The 21,813-nt window shown below is 42.4% G+C and overlaps 1 protein-coding gene across 2 annotated transcripts; it reads left to right on the forward strand.

Moving 5' to 3' along the window:
* The first annotated feature begins 13,042 nt into the window (after positions 1–13,042).
* syf2 (SYF2 pre-mRNA-splicing factor) lies at positions 13,043–21,558 on the forward strand. 2 transcript variants are annotated; one of them, XM_085391818.1, is made up of 7 exons: positions 13,043–13,100; positions 13,394–13,492; positions 14,685–14,810; positions 15,221–15,338; positions 17,280–17,370; positions 19,059–19,157; positions 21,200–21,558. In XM_085391818.1, exons 1-7 carry the CDS (start codon positions 13,083–13,085, stop codon positions 21,363–21,365), a joined length of 717 nt encoding a protein of 238 aa, XP_085247944.1. In that variant the 5' UTR covers positions 13,043–13,082; the 3' UTR covers positions 21,366–21,558. The 2 variants fall into 2 exon arrangements, with proteins under 2 accessions (XP_085247944.1, XP_085247943.1); XM_085391817.1 differs by having other exon boundaries at positions 13,068–13,100; positions 13,391–13,492.
* Positions 21,559–21,813: the final 255 nt, after the last annotated feature.

Consider the following 21,813-nt stretch of genomic DNA (forward strand, 5'->3'; position numbering starts at 1 on the left):
TACATGCATACACACACACGCTGGCAGAGCACGGCAGGAGCTTGTGGTTCCAGTCCAGTGACAGCGGCCCGTAGTCAGGGTGGCGACGCTTCAGGAGCAGCTCCTCGTATTGGGGAACCATGTTTGTGTTGGCCCCGAATTAATAACTTTTCATTTAGTGCAGAAATGACAGGAATAGTAATTAAGGAAATGGAATGATTTTATTGGCCATGATGTTTATATTAAGTTCCAGATGTGAAGCAGCTGTCTGCTCAGCAAGACGCCCTGCCCCCCCACGTGCTATCTAGAGGAACTCTTATTAAAAGCACGATAACAGCACCAGTCAAATGGAGGAAAAACATATAGTATCTCATTCACAGTGGCTAAACTCACATCTCCTCTGATTAACGAGAAACTGTTATAAAGCACCGTGAGGCCAGCTCTGTATTTACAAAAGTGCAATTTATTTGCAGATATAATGTTACTCTATTTAAGACCTGATTTGCCTGACTGGAAAAGTTAATATTAAGGAGTGGCTGTTCAGCATTTTTGGGTGGCCTCCGCAGATGTGCGATTCATGTCGCACTACGGGATTGCACAACTGGATTTCAAATTAAAGGCACAGTAAAGGGACAGTTTGTTCCAGGATCAAATATACATATTTTTCCCTTTTTTATTGTTTAGGGTTGATATCAGATGTAGAGGTGTGTGCCTTCTCTGGAATACTTTGCATTTAAAGGACACTTTAAAATGTCAAGGAGTTATGTTTTGTCATATTAGGCAACTTGAAACATAGATTCTTGTGGCAGATGCTGGCAGAGGATTATTGAAGAAGGCTCCCTTTAACCAATAATCAGGTCCCATCTTATCTTAAAGACCTCGTACCGTATCACTCCAATAGAGCACTTTGCTTTCACTCTGCTGGCTTACTTGTGGTTCCTGTGGTATTTAAAAGCAGAAGCTTTCAGGCCCCTCTTCCCAATTTGGGAACTACAACAGAAAAACTACTGTGGGACTTTAAAAGTGCAGTAGTTAAGGGTGATTATTTATATGAACTTGACTAAATTCACCTCATATGGTTACCTTGAATGTTTCAGATTTTTTTTAGAAAGCTAAGGGTGAATGTAATATTTATGTGCTTATAAGGTTTTGTTGCCTTCATTTGCCCAGTAGCCTACGTATAATTAACGTCAGTCTGAAAGCGCCTTAAAGCTGAATTTCTTTCCAGTGGCCACCAGGGGGCGGCTTTTCTGATTTTATAGAAGTTTTATGTAGTGCAAGGGTCCCCAACTCCAGACCTCGAGGGCCAGTGTCCTGCAGATTTTAGATCTCACCCTGGGTCTACACACCTGAATCAAATGATGAGTTCATTACCAGGCCTCTGGAGAACTGCAAGACATGTTGAGGAGGTAAGTTAGCCATTTGAATCAGCTGTGTTGGATCACGGACACATCTAATAACTGCAGGACACCGGCCCTCGAAGCCTGGAGTTGGACACCCCCGATTTAGTGTTACATAGGGATGGGTATCGTTTCGGTTTTATCCGATACCGGTGCCAAATTGGTACTTTTGAAACGGTGCCGGTGCTCAAACGGTGCTCAAACCGGTGCTTAAAGAATGGAGAACACAAAATTGGTCCAAAAACCTCTCATGTTCAGCTGGTTTTTGTAAAAAGATAACAATGTTAGCCTTTTCTGCAGCTATGGGGCATATATGGTATCACTCTTGGATGGAAGCAGTGCTTAAACAATGGAAAAAACACAAACTTTGTCCAAAAACCTCTCAAGTTTAGCCGTTTCCCTCTTTTTCTTTGGTCATTTTAGCCTTTTTGGCCAGGGTGAAGGGAGTATCTGCCATCAAACAAGAAGACAGCCACATGTATCTATGATGATGTTTGCTAGTTCACCTTACATGCATTAATGTAATAACGTGGTTAGCCTACTCAACGTAAATTACACATGAACAACATTAAGCTACTGACCCAGAGAAGAACGGCTGCTGCTGCCGTCATCATCCTCATCATTTCTGCTACACTGGCAGGGCTAGGGGCCAGGACTCTCCTCTTCGTGTTTTTGGGTATGTTGCTAACTCCGGGTCTGATAACAGGCAACCCACCCGCAGTAGATGCGCTCGGTGTGAGGTCTCGCAGCAAGCTATCAAATACAGCGCGTTTCTTGGCCAGGTGTTTCATCGGATTCGAGGTGTTACCTCCTTTGCACAGTATCACAGTATCAGCTTAAAGCACTTGTTGCAGGCTGCTGAGTTTGCATCTTTTACTGTGAAGTACAGCCAGACTTTTGACCGCTTCGCCTTGGGCATTTTTAATCTGTAGCTCTGCTCTAAAAGAACGTACGTACCTGGGCCCACCTACTATCCTCGGAAACGTAAAATGATTGGCTAAAAGTGTATCACAGCTCAGGAAAAAAAAAGCACCGAAATAAAGCACCGAAATGTGCGCTGCTTTTCGGTCTGGTTACTACCGTTTATGTCAGAACCGGTGCCATGATACCGGTACCCATCCCTAGTGTTACGATAAAAGGGTTAAAATGTGAGCTGAGTTCAAGTCCAAGAGATGTTTTCCCACAGACTTCTATACACCCCGGTGGCTTTTTGCAACCTCAGCTATCACCTGGCGGCCATTGTTTAAGAAACATTACTTTGTTCGCTCTACTTTTTAGACCCGAAAGCTATGAATCTATCTTTATTCAGACTGTGGCTATCTTTTTACATTTCAACTGAAATAGCAAAGCAGTGATAATATATATATATATATATATATATATATATATATATATATATATATATATATATATATATATATATATATATATATATATATATATATATATGTTGCTAAGGTAATATAAAAGGTTGCTAAGAGTGGCCTGTTTTTTAGAAAGTCTGCTAGTACACAGTATTTATATAATATGTGAGTTTTTGTTGATTCTTGTGACCCATGCACCGCAAATGAACTTCAGTCCAATAATTTAAATGATGTGCAATCGCTGTTTGCTTTATGCTGCACACTGTTTTTGGATTACTGTTACCATGTATCTGGTTTAAACTTAGAGTAGTGCTCACTCTTATTGTAAGTACTCATGTTTCTGTTGTGCAAATCTTCTAATTATTACAGGTCTCTGATTCTCTTTAATCATTTATATAATTACATTATAATGGAGTGCATGTTACTGAGCTTTGGTTTTGTGCATGACATGAACATTAAACATTGAGGTTGAAGTTGCTGCTTGCTAACAAGCTGTCTGCCCATTTCTTTCACTTCCCCGTGGACAGATAGCACAACACGACGGAGCTTCCAGGGAAGTGAGCAAAGGGAAGTTTAGCTAACATATGAGAGTACTTGAGAACACTGAATCATGCGTGGATGACAAAGAGATTAACAGCTATTGGAGAAAAATAGCACACCCACAACTGATATATTGTAAACTCTCACGCTTGTCTGGATACTTAACAGTCATACACACCAGCCTTAAATTCCCCTTTCCTGTTGTTTTGCAACTGTTCTGCACGCTGCCATTTTAAGTCTGAATCAGATACAGAGGAAATGCTGTTTTGTCCCATTCTTGTTTTTTACCCGTTGCTCTCTTACTCATTTGAGAGTCATTCATTAGGAAGATATTTTCTCCTTTGCATGGCAGTAGTAGAGCCCTGCCCATTACTGCAGCCAATGATGTTTTGCTCTGTTGTGATGTGCTCCCATCTGGTTTCCAGTGAAAATGCATCACTCCATTAACATTGCCTGTGATCTAGAGGATGCTTTAATCTAAGAGTATAAACTCCACTTAATTACATCCTCCAAAAGAGCTCTATTAGTATAATGCAATCAAACAGGGAGCACATCCATTTTGGCAAGTCAAACATGATCAAATGAGTCTTGAAAGTGTTTACTTTCATCTCCTGATCAGATCATAGAATCATATTTAGGCGTCCCATGTTCCAAGGCCTTGATTGATACTTGTGTTTTTGTGGGTAAAAATAAGATGCATTGGTAATATATTTCTATGTGGCAAAAACAACCATAACAATTGAGTTTAGGAGAGTCTAAACAGACTCTGTGTGTTACACTGATGACTTTATGCTTGACCTTTCAAGCCTCTCATTTTATAACCTCCAGCCATATTCATAATTGCTCTCTGTGTGTGTCATGCCAGTTTCCATTTGTATAGCAGTATTTTTCAATGAATTTAAACTTCAAAAGTAAGTAAAATGCCCTGGTTTAAAATTATACACAAAGACTTTATTGTATAATAAATTGTGTCTACCAATTACTTTTGCCATGGTACCACAATAAAAAGACCAAGCATGCACACAACTGATGCAGTGTCACAATAAATAATCATGAGTTCTCGTAGTTACAGAACATGTTTGTTAATGATTCATGTCTAATAACCTCATGAAACAATCTTACATTTGTAGACAGGATAGCTGAATAGCATTCAGATCAAATCAAATCAAATCACTTTTATTGTCACATCACATGTGCAGGCACACTGGCACAGCACATGCGAGTGAAATTCTTGTGTGCGAGCCCCACAAGCAACAGAGATGTGCAAACACAACAACACAAACGAGCAAAATACAAGAATGGCCAACCTGAAACTAATAAATATATGTACAATATATAATAGTGTATGCATTTCTGGATGTGTATACTAAATATTTTCCTACGTGTGTGTGTGTGTGTGTGTGTGTGTGTGTGTGTGTGTGTGTGTGTGTGTGTGTGTGTGTGTGTGTGTATATACACATTTTTACAAATTAAATAGTAAAAAAGTAAAAATAAAATAATAATAATAAAAATAATAATAATAAAATATATAAAATATACAGAGTTGAATATGTGCAAAACAAGTGGCATTTATATACAGTGTGGAGTGCATAATGTTGAAGTTCCAGTAGTGAAGCTGAGGTGTCTATGACGTGTTCAGCAGTCTGATGGCCTGATGGAAAAAGCTGTCTCTCAGTCTACTGGTACGGGACCGGATGCTGCAGAACCTTCTTCCTGATGGAAGCAGTCTGAACAGTTTATGGCTGGGGTGACTGGAGTCCTTGATGATCCTCCCCGCTTTCCTCAGGCAGCGCTTCCTGTAGATGTCTTGGAGGGAGGGAAGCTCACCTCCAATTATCCGTTCAGAGCACCGCACTACTCGCTGGAGAGCTTTGCAGTTGTAGGCGGTGCTGTTGCCATACCAGGTGGTGATGCATCCAGTGAGGATGCTCTCAATGGCACAGTGATAGAAGGTCCTGAGGATGCGGGGGCTCATGCCGAATCTTTTCAGTCTCCTGAGAAAGAAGAGGCGCTGCTGCGCCTTCTTCACTGTTTTGTTTGTGTGTACTGACCACGTAAGATCCTCAGCCAGATGTACTCCAAGGAACCGGAAGCTGCTCACTCTCTCCACAGCAGCGCCGTTGATGGTGATGGGGGTGTGTACTTCTCTGCACCTCCGGAAGTCCACTATCAACTCCTTTGTCTTTGCGACGTTGAGGGTGAGATGGTTGTCTTGACACCAGTGGGTCAGGGCGCTGACCTCCTCCCTGTAAGCTGTCTCATCACCGTTGGTGATAAGACCCACCACTGTAGTGTCGTCCGCAAACTTCACAATGATGTTGGAGCTGTTAGTGGCTGTGCAGTCGTAGGTGTAGAGTGAGTACAGGAGAGGGCTCAGTACACACCCCTGTGGAGCACCAGTGTTCAGTGTGATGGGGGATGAGGTGATGCTGCCCAGTCTGACCACCTGGCGTCTGTCAGACAGGAAGCTAAGGATCCAGCTGCAGAGGGAGCTGCTCAGTCCTAGATCCTGCAGTTTCCTGTCCAGCTTCGAGGGAACGATGGTATTGAATGCTGAGCTGTAATCTACAAACAGCATCCTCACATACGTGTCTCTCTTCTCCAGGTGTGACAGGGCAGTGTGTAGTGTCAGGGCTATGGCATCATCAGTGGACCTGTTGTGGCGGTATGCAAACTGTAGAGGGTCCAGTGAGTCGGGTAGTGCAGAGCAGATGAAGTCCCTGACCAGCTTCTCGAAGCATTTGCTTACGATGGGGGTCAGGGCTACAGGTCGCCAGTCGTTTAATGAGGAGATGGTGGAGGATTTGGGTACAGGGACGATGGTGGCCATTTTGAAGCAGGCTGGGACTACAGACAGAGAGAGGGAAAGGTTGAAGATGTGTGTGAACACTCCAGCCAGCTGAGCCGCGCATGACTTGAGGACGCGGCCGGGAATCCCGTCCGGACCAGTAGCTTTGCGTGCGTTCACCTTCCTGAAGCACTTCCGCACATCCTCCTCAGACACAGTGTGCGCACTGACGTCATCCGCGGTGCGCACACTGTCCGGTCTCATGGTGTTCGCTGCGTCGAATCTAGCGTAGAATATGTTTAGATCCTCACACAGAGAGGCCGTGGTCTGCGGTGTGCTGGTTTTCCCTCTAAAGTCTGTGATCGTGTTTAGTCCCTGCCACATACTCCGAGGGTTGTCAAACTGTTGCTCCACCCTGTCCCTGTACTCACGTTTGGCTGCTTTGATCGTCTTCCGGAGTTGGTAATGTGCGTGTTTGTAGTCCGATGTGTTCGCGGAGGCGAAGGCGGTGTTCCGTGCCGCCAGTGCCGCGCGAACATCTCCGTTAATCCAGGGTTTTTGATTTGGGAAGGATTTAACTGTTCTGGATGGGACGACATCTTCCATGCATTTCCTGATAAATCCACAGACTGAGTCTGTGTACTCATCAATGTCTCTGGCGGCCACGTGAAACATTTCCCAGTCCGCGTGATCAAAACAGTCCCGCAGCGCAGACTCCGATTGGTCCGTCCAACAGTGCACCGCCCTCCGGGTTGGAGCTTCCTGTTTCAGCTTCTGCCTGTAGGCGGGCAGGAGCAGGATGGAGCGGTGATCTGATTGGCCGAATGGGGCGCGGGGGAGGGCTTTGTACGCATCCCGGAAAGAGGAGTAACAGTGGTCGAGTAGCCGGTTTCCACGTGTGTTAAAAAGGATGTGTTGATGGAGTTTTGGTGAGACTTTCTTCAGGTTTCCCTTATTAAAGTCTCCGGCTGTGATAAACGCTGCCTCTGGGTGTGCGGTTTTCTCACTGCTGATCGCGCTGTACAGTTCCCTGAGTGCACGGTCAGTGTCGGCTTGTGGGGGAATGTAAACAGCCGTAATAATCACTGCTGTAAATTCCCTCGGTAGCCAGAATGGCCGGCACTTAATCATCAGGTACTCCAGGTCCGGTGAGCAGAAGGATTTGACCGGGTGCACGTTCGCATAATCACACCAGCTGTTGTTGATCATGAAACACACACCACCGCCTCTGCTTTTCCCAGTAAGATCCTGTGACCTGTCCGCGCGGTGCACAGAGAACCCCGGTAGTTGTATTGCGGAGTCCGGTACTTTGTCCGATAGCCAGGTTTCTGTGAGGCAGATCACGCAGCAGTCCCGCATCTCTCGCTGGAATGAGATCCGTGCCCGAAGCTCGCACAGCTTGTTCTCCAGAGACTGCACATTAGCCAGTAATAAACTGGGTAACGGTGGTCTGTAAGTGCCAGAACGCCAGATCTTCTCCCTCTGCGTCGGCGTTTGCGGCCTCCAGGGCCAGAGAACAAAGGCGTCTCAGGTGAGATGAATGGGGGGTCTGCAAACGGAGCGTCCGTGTTGCAAAACTTGAACTCCGGAAAGTTATAAGAAAGACCGTCTTTTATGTCCAGTAAGGTTTGTCGGTCGTACACAAGGAGACAAGTGCTGCTCGTGAAAAAATAAAGGAAAAGTAAAATTAAACACAGAAGAAAGCCGTTGCTTGGGGGAGCTCGCGACGAGGCTGCCATACTCGGCGCCATCTTGTCATTTGTCAGATGATACGTACACTCAACAAAAAATATACACGCAACACCTTTGTTACTGCTCCCATTCCCCATGGGATGGACGTAGAGACCTAAAATTCATTCCAGATACACAATATAACCATCCCTCCCAAACAGTGGTCACAAATCAGTCCAAATGTGTGGTAGTGGGCACATCTGCTATATTGAGATAATCCATCCCACCTCACAGGTGTGCCACATCAGGATGCTGATCTGACATCATGAGTAGTGCACAGGTGTACCTCAGACTGTCCACAACAAAAGGCCACCCTGGAATGTGCAGTTTTTTGCGCTATTGGGGGTCTGGGGACCCAGAACCGGTCAGTATCTGGTGTGACCACCATTTGCCTCATGCAGTGCAACACATCGTCGCATGGAGTCTATCAGATTGTCAATTGTGGCCTGTGGAATGTTGGTCCACTCCACTTCAATGGCTGTGCGAGGTTGTTGGATATTCGTGGGAACTGGTACACGCTGTCGTATACGCCGGTCAAGCACATCCCGAACATGCTCAATGGGTGACATGTCCGGTGAGTATGCTGGCCATGCAAGAACTGGGACATTCTCAGCTGCCATCTGCCCTGAACAATGTGAACCATGATTCATCCGTGAAGCGCACACCTCTCCAACGTGCCAGACGCCATCGAATGTGAGCATTTGCCCACACAAGTCTGTTACGGCGACGAGCTGGAGTCAGGTCAAGACCCCGATGAGGACGACGGGCATGCAGTTGAGCGTCCCTGAGACGGTTTCTGACAGTTTGTGCAGAAATTGTTTGGTTGTGCAAACCAATTGTTCCAGCAGCTGTCTGGGTGGCTGGTCTCAGACGATCTTGGAGGTGAACCTGCTGGATGTGGAGGTCCTGGGCTGGTGTGGTTACATGAGGTCTGCGGTTGTGAGGCCGGTTGGATGTGCTGCCATATTCTCTGAAACGCCTGTGGAGACGGCTTATGGTTGAGAAATGAACATTCAATGCACGGGCGACAGATCTGGTTGACATTCCTGCTGTCAGCATGCCAATTGCACGCTCCGTCATTGCTTGTGGCATCTGTGGCATTTTGCTGTGAGACAAAACTGCACATTCCAGGGTGGCCTTTTGTTGTGGGCAGTCTGAGGTACACCTGTGCACTACTCATGATGTCAGATCAGCATCCTGATGTGGCACACCTGTGAGGTGGGATGGATTATCTCAATATAGCAGATGTGCCCACTACCACACATTTGGACTGATTTGTGACCACTGTTTGGGAGGGATGGTTATATTGTGTATCTGGAATGAATTTTAGGTCTCTACGTCCATCCCATGGGGAATGGGAGCAGTAACAAAGGTGTTGCGTTTATATTTTTGTTGAGTGTAGATAACAAAGAAAATCCGCAAACACAGGAAGAGAACAAAACATTCTTCAAATTACTTTAAATCTTTTATCATAAAATGAAGTGAGATGTTTGCTATCACGACAATGTTTGAGAAAAGATCGAGCTTGAAATTTTGTTTCATACAGTTAATATCAGTTTACGTTTAGATTATTTTTTACATATTTCTGTGATAGAGTGAAGAACAATTAGTTTCATTAAATAAATCAAGTGTATGCAAAGAGGCTGTACTTACCAAGTTGACCTCTGTGGCATGCTGCATGATCGAGCCATTCATCTCTTATCGAAGGGCCATGTTGTTCAGTTTGTGGGTTTCGGCTTTTTAAGGTCTGACCACTAAAATCATCCACAAGCATCAGTTTCTTCAGGAGCAATTTGGTGACCGGCTGTGCACTTTCCAGCATGTTGCCACTCCATGTCACAAGGCGAAAGGGATGACTAAATGACTCAGAGATCATCATATTAACATTTTGGATCCATTCATGGGAAACTCTCAAGATTTTAAGGTCCGATTTTAATGAGATTTTGAAACCATTGGATTTTAAAAGTGAAGTGATAAAGACTTGCAAAATCAAAGGCAACGATTCCACCTTTATCAGGCTTATTCATTAAGACAGCTTTCCTAATACTATGGTTTTTCCAAATAAATAAAAAACTGGTGTTGTATGCAACAGTCTGCAAAAACTCTCCTGCTTTTGCAATTAAAGCTCTCCCTAAAACAGATGGGTGTCTGTGGAGTCACAAACTAAAACTGTGTTCAACTGATTTCATCAGAGGGTTGAACTTGTTTCTAAAGACATTCTAAGATATTTACATATCATATAAAAAAGAAGGTCTAATAAAGCGCATCTTTAGTCTCATATTCATCCTTTAGAAATAGGGTGGTATCATCTGCCAGCTTACTGGTGATAATGGGACCAGAAGTGGATCTATGAACTCACTCACACTAGGACAGCTGACTGTGAGCTCATAATATCTTCAACACATTTCAATTTGCTTTGCAGCTTTCAGTAGGGTCATGCTTTCAAACTAGCTGCACAACCTAAAATCACCTCTTTTTGATTTCAAAGAGACAGAAGTCGTACTTCCCAAAGTGCGACCTGCATCGACCAATCCACTCAGTCATGCTGGTTCCCATGACCGGTGCAAAAGTATTGAATTACTGTGAGCTAAATAATTAAACTGAGATTTCACGGCACTTATCAGTGATATGGGTGTTCATGTTTTTCATCACCCAAATTGTATGAGTCACTATAACTTATAGTTGAAGTGTTTGAGTACCATTCAGCTGAAACGACACACTGACTTTACTGGATGGGCTTGGACCCCTGAGGCCCATCCATAACACCAACACTGGTCCCTGAGTCACTATAGAGGTAAGTGACCCATGCTTCCCAGTTTCTGTGCTTACTTTATAAAGAAATAAAGATAGCTTCTTAAAGATCTTTACAAAGCTCTACAGTTAACACTAGGAGTCCCAGGCTTCTACCTTTCTACCTTTAAAACCCACCACCAGCCAAATGGCTGGTAGGCTTTTAGCTAGGCTTTAGCTTCAGCCAAGTGGAAGCTAAATTGGCCAGTCATTCATATGTAAATTAGGTTGTTAGCTGGGAATTCTGGAGGGAGGGGAGTGGGGGTGTGTGGATGAGGGGGTGGGGGAGCTGCTAAAAGCTGTGAACTTCCTTTTGTGTTTCATCTTGATGCATTCTCAATCATCCAGGGAAATAAATCTCCAAAAGTCACCAACTTGGAGTGTTTCAGTTTGCCATCTTAGGGAGAAATCAACACACATGGGTGTAGGTCCTTTGTTGCTGAGATTTATTGATAAAAACAGTACAAAAAACCAACCATTTGTACACATATTTACAAATAATAATAAAAAGTGAGTGAGTACATTTCAACATTTTCAGCAATCACTCACAATCCTGGCACTGCCATGGTATCTGTAGTCTGCATTTACCACATGTGTATCTGTAGCAGTGAACACATCGCACAGTGGCATGATTGTTCTTGCATTTGTGTTTGACCTGACACATGGCTCTTTTTCCAAGGCTAGGTGTGGAGGGTTGTGTCCGAAGCAACTGTTCTTTTCTTGCCTTCTTCTCAGCTACATGAGAGTGAGCCAACTCTCTTGCAAGCTCCACCACATTTACATATGAATGACTAGCCAATCCACTAGTGGATTGAGGAATTTCCCTGCGAATCTTGTTGACTGTGCCGAGGATGGTGGTTTTCAGTCTAAGAAGTTTTTGCGCAAGTGAAAGCGATGTGAAAAAATTGTCCGTGGTAACATTTCTGCCCTTGTCTAGGAATGGTTCCATCAGCCTCATTACTACATTTTCAGAAAGTCTCTCCCCAGTGGGATGATTGGGGTCCTTGCCAAGATATGGGAAGACATTGCAAATGTACTTGGATTTTAGGTCACAAGCCACCCAAAACTTGATCCCAAACTTGTCAGGTTTACTTGCAATATACTGCAGGAAACAGCACCGAGTCTTTGATGGGAAAAGCTGTTCATCAACGGTGATGTGTAGACCAGGGTTGTGGCACGTGATGCAGTTGGTGACCAATGATCCCCACACACTGGAAATTGCAGCGAACTTATCAGTCTTTGCTCGATTTGCTCCATTGTGGCATCAATCAGACCACTGGTATAATGTTGAAATGTACTCACTCACTTTTTATTATTATTTGTAAATATGTGTACAAATGGTTGGTTTTTTGTACTGTTTTTATCAATAAATCTCAGCAACAAAGGACCTACACCCATGTGTGTTGATTTCTCTCTAAGACGGCAAACTGAAACACTCCAAGTTGGTGACTTTTGGAGATTTATTTCCCTGGATGATTGAGAATGCATCAAGATGAAACACAAAAGGAAGTTCACAGCTTTTAGCAGCTCCCCCACCCCCTCATCCACACACCCCCACTCCCCTCCCTCCAGAATTCCCAGCTAACAACCTAATACACATATGAATGACTAGCCAATTTAGCTTCCACTTGGCTGAAGCTAAAGCTTAGCTAAAAGCCATTTGGCTGCTCTCCGGGTTTTAAAGGTAGAAAAAGCCAAATGGCAGTCCGTGGTGATGTAAGTGTTAATCCATCTGTGCCAGGAGAATTTTAATTTTTCCCCTTAAATCTTTGCATGATTATTTAATATTGTTAAGTGAGTCCATAAAAGGAGTAACTTAAAGTTTTTCACTGATTTTGTTTTTAAAGAAGAATTTTGAATATGGTCTTCAGTTATATTACTCTTGACGTTTAATTTAAAAATATTTTTTTCCTTTTTATTTCAAGTTTAAGAAAGATACATTCTTCTTCCTTTTCTAGCCATTTTTTCAGTAATGAATAAAAGCTCCTTCAGCCCTTGAAATATAAAGGTTTTTATACCTAAGTTGTAAATCTTTTAGATTTGTCTGTTCTTCTAATGATAGATTTTCTTTTTTTATGTTGTTGGAGCTTTTATAAACTATTTTCTAAGTTCGTAATCTTCATCAATTCTTCCTACGTGAATTTTGTATAATAACTGTATTCTATAAATTCTGTATTTTATTTATTTATTTATTTGTATTACTTTTTATTATATTATTATATTATTTTTATTAAGTTTAGTGACTCGTCCATTAAAATTTAGTTGTTAAGTTGTTTATTTCAATAAAAATAAGTTGATGATCTGAAAGTGGAGCTGAGATTATATCATATTTGATTTCTGCCGTTATATGAACCGATGTTGTTCAGCAATTAATCGATTATCTTTGCTTTATTTACGTTTTGTTGTTGTAATTGCGTTGCTTTCTTCTTGTACGTAATATCCGGCGCTAGTGCTGAACTTCCTGTTTTCTTCCGCATCAATACCACAATAATGGCGTCTTGTAGCGAGGTTAGCGCTTTTTCCTTGTTATTTGTATTTTATTGAGGTTTTTTTTATGGATAGTGGATACGGTAGATGGATGTAACTCGTTAGATTGCGATGTGTCGTTTTGCTGACAGAAGTTGTGTTTCTTCGTCGTGTTTGTTGGTTAAAATGTCGTGTTTTGTGTACGAGGCTAACGGGAATTTAGCGGCTAATAAGCGTTAGCTTTCTGACTGTCAGTTGTTCTCAGGCGTCTCTTCTTCATTGAACAGTTTGAATTAAAACGTTTTACTTGTATTGATAACTGTCTTTGTTAGCAGGAGTCTGCTGCAACTGCCGAAGAGGAGCCGACTGAAACCGTCACGTCCCAGAAGAGAGAAGCGAGACTGCGAAAATTTCGAGAGCTGCATTTCAAACGGGTGAGCTGTTTAACTTCAAAGCTTCAGTCAAATGTATCGTAAAATCACAGAAACCTCATGTTTAACCGCATGGTCAGCAAATTGGGGTCCCAAAGGCCGGAATCGATCCACTGTAGTGTGCAAACCAGTGGCATGTGAAAAACAAAGCTTGAATATGACCAGTATATCTCAAACATATCTCTCACGAATGATATCGAATCATCTTGAGCCCGAAAAAACATTCCTGTCACAAAGCAGAAGCTCACAAGCACAACAGCTCTATAAAGATTGGGCAAAAAAGGACTTGATTAATCATACAGGGTAGTGACAATAACGCAGTCATAAAGATGTTTGCAAAGCAGGTAATTTCTTTATTTTATATAAAACTCACTAACACATCCTGCTCACTGCAGTATATTTGTTAATATAAGCAAATATATCACAGATAGAGACTTCAGCAATCACTTTTTGGTGTGACACCGGCCCAATGGATGGCAGTTGCAGTAAGGTCATTAACTAACCCAGTTTTTCAATGAAACGCACTGCTGCTCCTAGTGTCGTGATGGTGTGATTAATGTGGATAAAGTGAGATCTGCTGTTGAATATTTGTTTTTTAAAAGAAAATCTAAGGCTGTTCATCAGTTCTTGTTTACAAGAGAAGAACTTTTCTTCTAGTAAGGAAATAATGTTTTTAAACTTGGGCTGCTGGTATCACTAGCAATGGACCATCAGGACCATGCAGCCATTATAACACCCCCCAGTGCATTTGGAGAGTAATCAGGGCATAAAGAATCACCTGCCAAGTCTAAATATTGCTTTGAAATTTTGCCACAAAATAAGCTTTAAAAAAAACCCACAAAAACCCCCCGTTTTTTTTAAAAGCTTATTTGCTGAAAGTTTAACTTCTAAAGGTGTGTTTTGGGGAATTGTAGGACTGAACGACAAGTTAAAAACACATTGTTATTGAATTGTAGGTTTCCAACAGTAGATATGTTAATGTACTATAACAGAAGATGTCTCTGTAAACATCTTCTAAAGATAAGTACTGTGTGTTACTCTTACTTTTCTTACCCATTTTGATCAAATTGGGCCAGGTGTGACCCATGAAATGAGGTATAGAGGTTTACAGGTGTATTGTATTTTAGTTTTTTCCCTTTTTTTCTTTCATGCAGCTTCTCCTCAAACCTGTCATTTGTGTTATTTGTCACTGCAGAATGAAGCACGTAAGCTCAATCACCAGGAGGTCGTGGAGGAAGACAAGAGGTTGAAGCTGCCCTCAAACTGGGAGGCTAAGAAAGCCCGACTGGAGTGGGAGCTTGCTGAAGATGACAAGAAAAAGGTATTTCAGTTTTCCGTAGTCCTGGGTTGGTACACTGGATGTACTGATATACTGGTCCTAATTTCAGGCTAATTAAATACCATCATACCGAAGAACATGCAAAATCCCCACCAGGACTCTTAAAGTGATTTTTAGGTATCCACGACAGCTGTATTAACTGCATCCTTGTCAATCTCATATCATCACTAGTGCAGTTGCCCCAAAGTCTAAAGTGAATCACCTCCAGGCATTGTCAGAAAATTCTGTTTCTCTTCTATGTAGCACAACATAACGTGTTATCGCATCACCCAAAAATACTGTGGCAGTTTTATGCTGGATTTACTAGAATCAAAATATCTAAAAGTTTTGCGGTGGTGCAGCTGAATTTTTCCCAGTTTGAGCTGATTATTAAGTATCGATTACTGATTCAGGAGTGTGCTGCTCGTGGGGAGGACTATAACAGAGTGAAACTGCTGGACATCACTGCTGACGATGCAGAGAGGTGGGAGAGGAAAAAGAAGAAAAAGAATCCCGACACAGGATTTGCAGGTCGGTTGTTCCACTAAAGACAGATGCAGATTATTTTCTAATGACTCTATTCTTCTATTTATTAATGGCAAAAAATGTGTTAGAAAGTTGAGTCGGAGAAGGAAGAGTGACAGATGACTTTATCATCTACTTGTGCAGTCTAACATTTTATAGTGTGGTTATTAGACTAATTGGTTAAACATGCCATCATAATAGCAGTGGTTGCAAAGCTGTAGAAACTAGCCACAACATGACCCTGCGTTTGTATTAGTGTCATCGCTGGCACTTAAAAAAAACAAAGAGGAAATAGTGAACAGCGACAAAAATCTGTGGTCGATCCCATTAAAGATTTGCTCATATTCGCCTACACGGTAATGTTAAGGTGTCAGTAAAATATTTGGCAGCAGGAAAAATGTAACAGGTCTGCCCAGATTTAACCAGCAGAGTGATCATAGACTGTTGCACAGCACTCACGATGCATTTAATTTTCACATCTTAGACTTAAAAAAGCTTTTACAGGCAGTGAACTTCAGTGTGCTGGTAAAAGCTGAATGATTTTCTCCTGGAAATTTGAGTTAATGTATAGAAGCAAATATCAGCGAGTGATTCTTCATTATGTCCAAGACTAAGATATTTTTTTCCACTATTTATTTAGTTAAATATGTCATATTTAGCAACAATGTTAGCTTCACCTCCTAATGGATGTAACATTTTTAGTCCGTTCTTTGCTCAGAGTTGCTATAAAAAAAATTCCTAAATCACTTATAAGCTGAAATTCCTCTTGTTGGTACTTTCTAGGCTAATGTAAGACCTCTCTGAGGTCTTTCTAAGGAGACTAGGAGCACACCCTTCTATTTACTTTTTGTCAGCATACACAGAAACTCTGCAGCTGACCTGTATTCTTTGGAAGAGCCAGACTGTCACCAGCCTACCAAAAAATGTCTGTTTGAATCAAGTTTGAAGCTCAGGCTAACAGCACCACCTTATTTAGCTTGAATCCTAAAAGAATTCTAATCTGATTGCATGATTCTCATCCTCTTTAACGTCCAGCATGATTGCTGAACAATGTTTAATACGGTGTAAAAATAGACCACGTCTAATGATTGTATTGGCTGAGGAATCCTTTTGCAGATGTTATAAGGTGATCAGATCAAACAGCTTTATTTTAGCCGTGGGCAACCCTCTTGTCACGCCAAAGAGCCTCAGTCCAATCATTTACTAGATACTTACTTAACTTAATTTACTCTTGAGAAAGTGGTGCACCGTGATTCTCGTCTTCTGTTTAGTTTCCAATTTCTTTATCACAAAAAATTCGAGTGACATAGATGAATGAAAGATGCTTTGAGCCGACATTACAGCAAAATGTAGGGAGCCAGCTTCTTATGGAAATGCTTGTTTTTGCTATTTGTACCATTCTTTCTGTCCATTTTGGTGCTGGTTGGATTTTTCTGACTGTTTGGTAGCCGTTACTTTTCATCACACCATCTGTACTTTTTCAGTGATGGCAAGGTTTAGTGTAGTTCCTATTGGAAGAGTTGGAATAGAAGGTGAATGCCTTTGTGGATAGCTTTTATCTTTACCAGGATCTTTGTGACTAGGAACAACCTTTAGCATCAGGAAGCTTTGTGAACACAGATCCTGGCCTTACCGTGTCAGACTGCTCCTGCTTTAATCTGCTGGGAAAAAAACATTTGCTGTGTCTCCTAAATATGGCTGCCATGTGTGGCATCAAAACCTCCCCTGAATTAAAACCTCTGGGGAGAAAATAATCAGCAGAGGGGCTTCAAAAAAAAAGGGAGGGGGGGGCTGAGGTGGAGAGATGCCTCTTCAGCCCTCCTTAACAAGCCGCAGATTGTGATTGCTGAGCCTCGTGCCTGCTTGCTGTTTGTTCCACTAATTATAACTCTTTTTCTTTTTTCCTTTCCTCCTCTCACACACAAACGCACACATGATGGACTACAGGATATGCAGAAGCCCAGTTCCGGCAGTACCAGAGGCTTACCAAGCAGATCAGGCCAGACATGGAAAATTACGAGAAGCAAAAGGAGGAAAGGTGAGTTGGGCCTCCGTCAGACCCCAAGCAACCTCTGTATTCTCCAGCCAGGTGGTGAGTGGCTGCTGGCAGGGGAAATATGAACGTATAGATATAGAGGCACACAGCACCTTACTTGAAAGCTTCTTTAGTTTGCCTGGAAGGCACCAACTTGTTTGCAAAGACTCAAAATCACAGAACTGGGGACGTTTGCGTTCCCAGTACACCCTCCACTGGCATTCATCGTCGTCACACAGGAAGTCGCTGCAGTATAGCAATAGTTGCTGTCACTTGGACAATACCACCACATCAATCTCCTACCAAAAATTGTGCAAACTGGCCGAAGCAACGCCAAAATGGCAGCTGACATTGATTTTTTTTTTTTTTTGCATATCACCATGTGACAGGGAGCAAACAGGGAATTGGAGCGACAAAAACGAGGCCCATTGTTTTACAGATTTACTACTGGCGCATCTTTGTAGTAAAACCCCCATTAAGGGCATCACTGCATCTTGGAACCAAAACTAGCAGAAGAAGAAGAAAAAGAATCCTTTAATTGTCCCAGATGGGGAAATTTGGGTATAACAGCAGCAAGAAAGACACATATACAAACAAACAGTATACAAGACACAGAACAGAAACATAAACAATTTTTACATATTTACATCAAGGACAATGGTTACCAAAAACAGAGTACTGTACCATTATTAAATTAAATTAAATGAAGTTAAGAGGCAAAATCTGGTTATAGTGTGAATCGGTTGATAAAATAGTGCAAGTTACAGCGCTGATGTAAACATCTGTGTTTGTTGGGAGCAGTTCTGATTGTACAGTCTGACAGCTGCAGGGAGGAAGGACCTGCAGAAACGCTCCTTCATGCATCAAGGATGCAGCAGTCTGTCACTGAAGGAGCTCTGCAGTTCAGCAGCATTTACATGCATGGGGTGGGAGACTCTGTCCATCAGAGGTGTTATTTTGGCCAGAGTCCTTCTGTCTCCCACCACCTGCACTGGGTCCAAGGTGCATCCCAGAACAGAGCTGGCCTTCTTAATGAGTTTATCCAATTATTATTAACTAACGTATGTTGCAAGTTAGATTTTGTACGTTGATTAAAATAAATATTACATTTAACTGACTAGCACTTCTGGAGTCTTTATTAATCCGGTTACACAGACTACTCAAATTATGAAGAAATGTCCTTGGGAGTTAGTTTTACGAATTTCCTCTAACAGTGTAATAAAAATGATGCATGAGGAGGTCTTTCTGTGACCCGAACTGTGAAATTTCCAGTCAAGTAAAATTAATTGAGAAAATGAAGCTTGGTGATATTGATCTATAACGCCCGCCATCATGTGTGTGCAAAGCATTTTCTGTATATTAATTCGCATATCCCCGATTTTCCCTGGGCGATATGTTAACTTAGCTGCACACTCCAGAAATAATTTAAAGATTTATTTTTTTTAATGTGGAGAATGCGCACCAAGGTCAGAGAGGAATTCACTGCCCTGGAGGTGTTTTCCAGACTGTAAAAGCCGCCACATGCAGAACCATGAAGGATGCACCATCACGACTGGCCCCAAAGCGACATCATCTTCCCTCATTGGGATGTGCATAATCACAATGATGGGATAGAAAAGTGGATTTAGGAATGTTAAAGTGCCGATTATCTGTGGTTATGCATTTCTAATTGTTTTGCTGGTGCTCCACAGCGGTGAGGACTTCCACCCCACGTCCAATAGCCTGATCTACGGCACCCATGTTCCCACAAAGGATGGCATTGACCGCATGGTGGAGGATGTTGAGAAACAGTAAGTCACAAGATAAACCTCTGTACCCACTGATGCTCTGTGGTTACACAAAATCAAGCATGTGATGTAAAACAGAATTTTATCCACCTGTGGCAGTGTGGAAGAAAAGCCAAGCACTGATTTGGTTAAAGCTTGGTTATTATGATTGGTTTGCACCATCAAAGCTGCACAAAATGTTTGTTTTGTCTCAGGATGACCGTGGGTTCATGTCAGTTAAATCCCTGCTTCCCAATGCTGGCACACCACAAACGCAGTGTGAAGATAAGCAAAGGCAATGGGAGGCAATCTCTGAGTGGAAGAATTCAACCCCGGACCATAAATTCTGGTCCAAATGAGGATAGGAGGCAGTTCATTATCTGCCACCTTCTGACCAAGGTTTAAACTGAGTTTTCAAATACTGGGAAGTTCAACCTGCTAAACTGAACATAACCGTAACCAAGCTGGCAGGGTCATGTCTTGTTATGCCAGGAAGAGGAGGTGATTGGTTGTGCAATTTGACAAGAAAGTTTGAGCAATAAGTTGGTGACAAGCAGCGGGCTGCTAACTGCCTATGAAAGCTCCGTTGTGCTGCAGTCACACCGAGGAAAACAGTGGTTGGAGACCGGAGCACAATCAAGATACTGCAAAATAGTTGCTTCAGAAGACTGGGACCAGGTGTCGTGTTCAAAGCAACTTTTATGGTAATAAGACAAAGTTTGTTTGTTTACAGCCCACGAGTAAAGGGTCAATTACATGCAGTCTGTTTGTGATAATACAGAAATTGACTTTAAAAAATGTGAAATTTGTTGCTTGTCTTCAGACACAGAAAGTCACATCAAACTTCCAGAACCTCAGAGATTTGAAACAGAACTTCGAAAATGCCTCAAGAAATCGTGATGTAGTTTCAATCACTTGAGATCCATCAAAAACAAGATGCACCCGTTGGTGAAATGACTGTACAAACTCCATGACTGTACAAAGTCCAACTGCGATTGTTTGTAGATGGGTTGCCTCACACTGACGAGCATGCAACGTCTTCAGCCTCTGGGTGACCTGTTTCTTGCTGCAGCTGCTTGTAGTCAGTCTCCGAATGTGAAAAAAATCAGTGCGGTGACAACAAAACCACCAGTGTTTCATAATAGCAACAAAGTTGCCACCCTGTGTTAATGTGACCGAGCCATTGCTCGTCTCATAAGTGACCGTTGGTTCTTGATATGATAATCATAACATCACATGTGACATCCATGAGCTATGATGCTTTTATGTATTTCAAATGTTCAAATATGACATTGGTTTTTGGGGGTGTTTTGAAAATTGTTTGCAGCCAGTGACTGGATGTCTCCTCCCTTGAAATTCTCCAGCAGACCTGCAGAGCCTTGCAGATGTTTTCAGTTCAGAACTTTCAGACAGAACTGTGTTGAATAAAGTTCGGAGATCTCACAGATTAAATGAGTGTTGGCCAGTCTGTAAGTGACCGACTAGGTCACGTGATGGTGGAACCGGGTCATAGTCGGGGAACTGTCAAACCTGAACAGCCTGTGTGCACGGCTAAATGTCAGACAGATGGTGTGATGCTTTTGCAAAGCTTTATGATAACCACACTGGAGGCTACTTTAAGGTGGCGAGACAAAGAGGTCTAACAGTACCTTCTGCCTCACTCACTTTTAATGTCACTCAGCTGAAGGTTTTCTCTTTCCTCCAGAAATCTTTGACCTTTTTCTTACCCCGGTCTTCCCCCAAGCTCTTCTATATTTAAGACAGTCGAAGGACTGTGTTGGAGATGCAACTGCAGGGCATTAGACAAGGATTCGGTTGCCAGGGTATGACGCACAACAATGCTTTGAAGACACGGTGGATGAGGAGTAGGAGCTCACAAATTGACAGTATTTTCCTCCGAGTATGTGCGCTAGGTTTTCCATCGCCACTCGGCTTGCCAAATTTAAAAATGCATGCTTCCAAATTATTGCCTGCAGCCAGTTATTGTTATTGGATCTGCCACAGTTGGAGGCCACGCCAGTTTATGAAAATGTCTCTAAGCTGCTTTTATTTTTGCTTTGTGTCAGGATTGAGAAGCGGTCCAAGTACAGCCGACGCAGGGCCTACAACGACGACGCCGACATCGACTACATCAACGAGAGGAACGCCAAGTTCAACAAGAAGGCGGAGCGTTTCTATGGCAAATACACAGCAGAGATCAAGCAAAACCTGGAGAGGGGCACAGCGGTGTAGAGCGTCAGGTCACTTTAGAGCTTCGCTTTTTATTTTTTCCTTCTTGCTTAAAGTCTCTGTGTTTATGAGCGAAAATGCAGTGTTGCCAGGTTTTTGAGCTGACATATGTAAAAAAAATTTTGTTTTACTTGTACAGTATGAAAAGTCTGTCTCTGAACTCTTATTTTTTAATAAACCACTTCCAATTATCTCATTATCTTGCACACTTGTTGTGCTTTTTTTTTTTTTTTTTTTTCCTGTGGCTGCTTCTGTGTGTGGTCTCATGACGAGAGCGATTTTGAGCGTGAGAATGAACTGTTAGCTCACCATTGAATCTCTTTGGGGGCATGTTTAGCACAGAATGTCAGCCAACAGGGTTTCAGCGTAGGTGCATGAAGAGAACGGGACACGGAGCAACAGTTGGGTAATTCAATTTATCGCTTTTATCATCTGCATCTTGCCACTAACT

The sequence above is a fragment of the Rhamphochromis longiceps genome, linkage group LG19 (assembly GCF_057381845.1).
Source record: "Rhamphochromis longiceps isolate RC_006_pf linkage group LG19, R_longiceps_female_GT1.1, whole genome shotgun sequence".
Lineage (NCBI taxonomy): Eukaryota > Metazoa > Chordata > Actinopteri > Cichliformes > Cichlidae > Rhamphochromis > Rhamphochromis longiceps.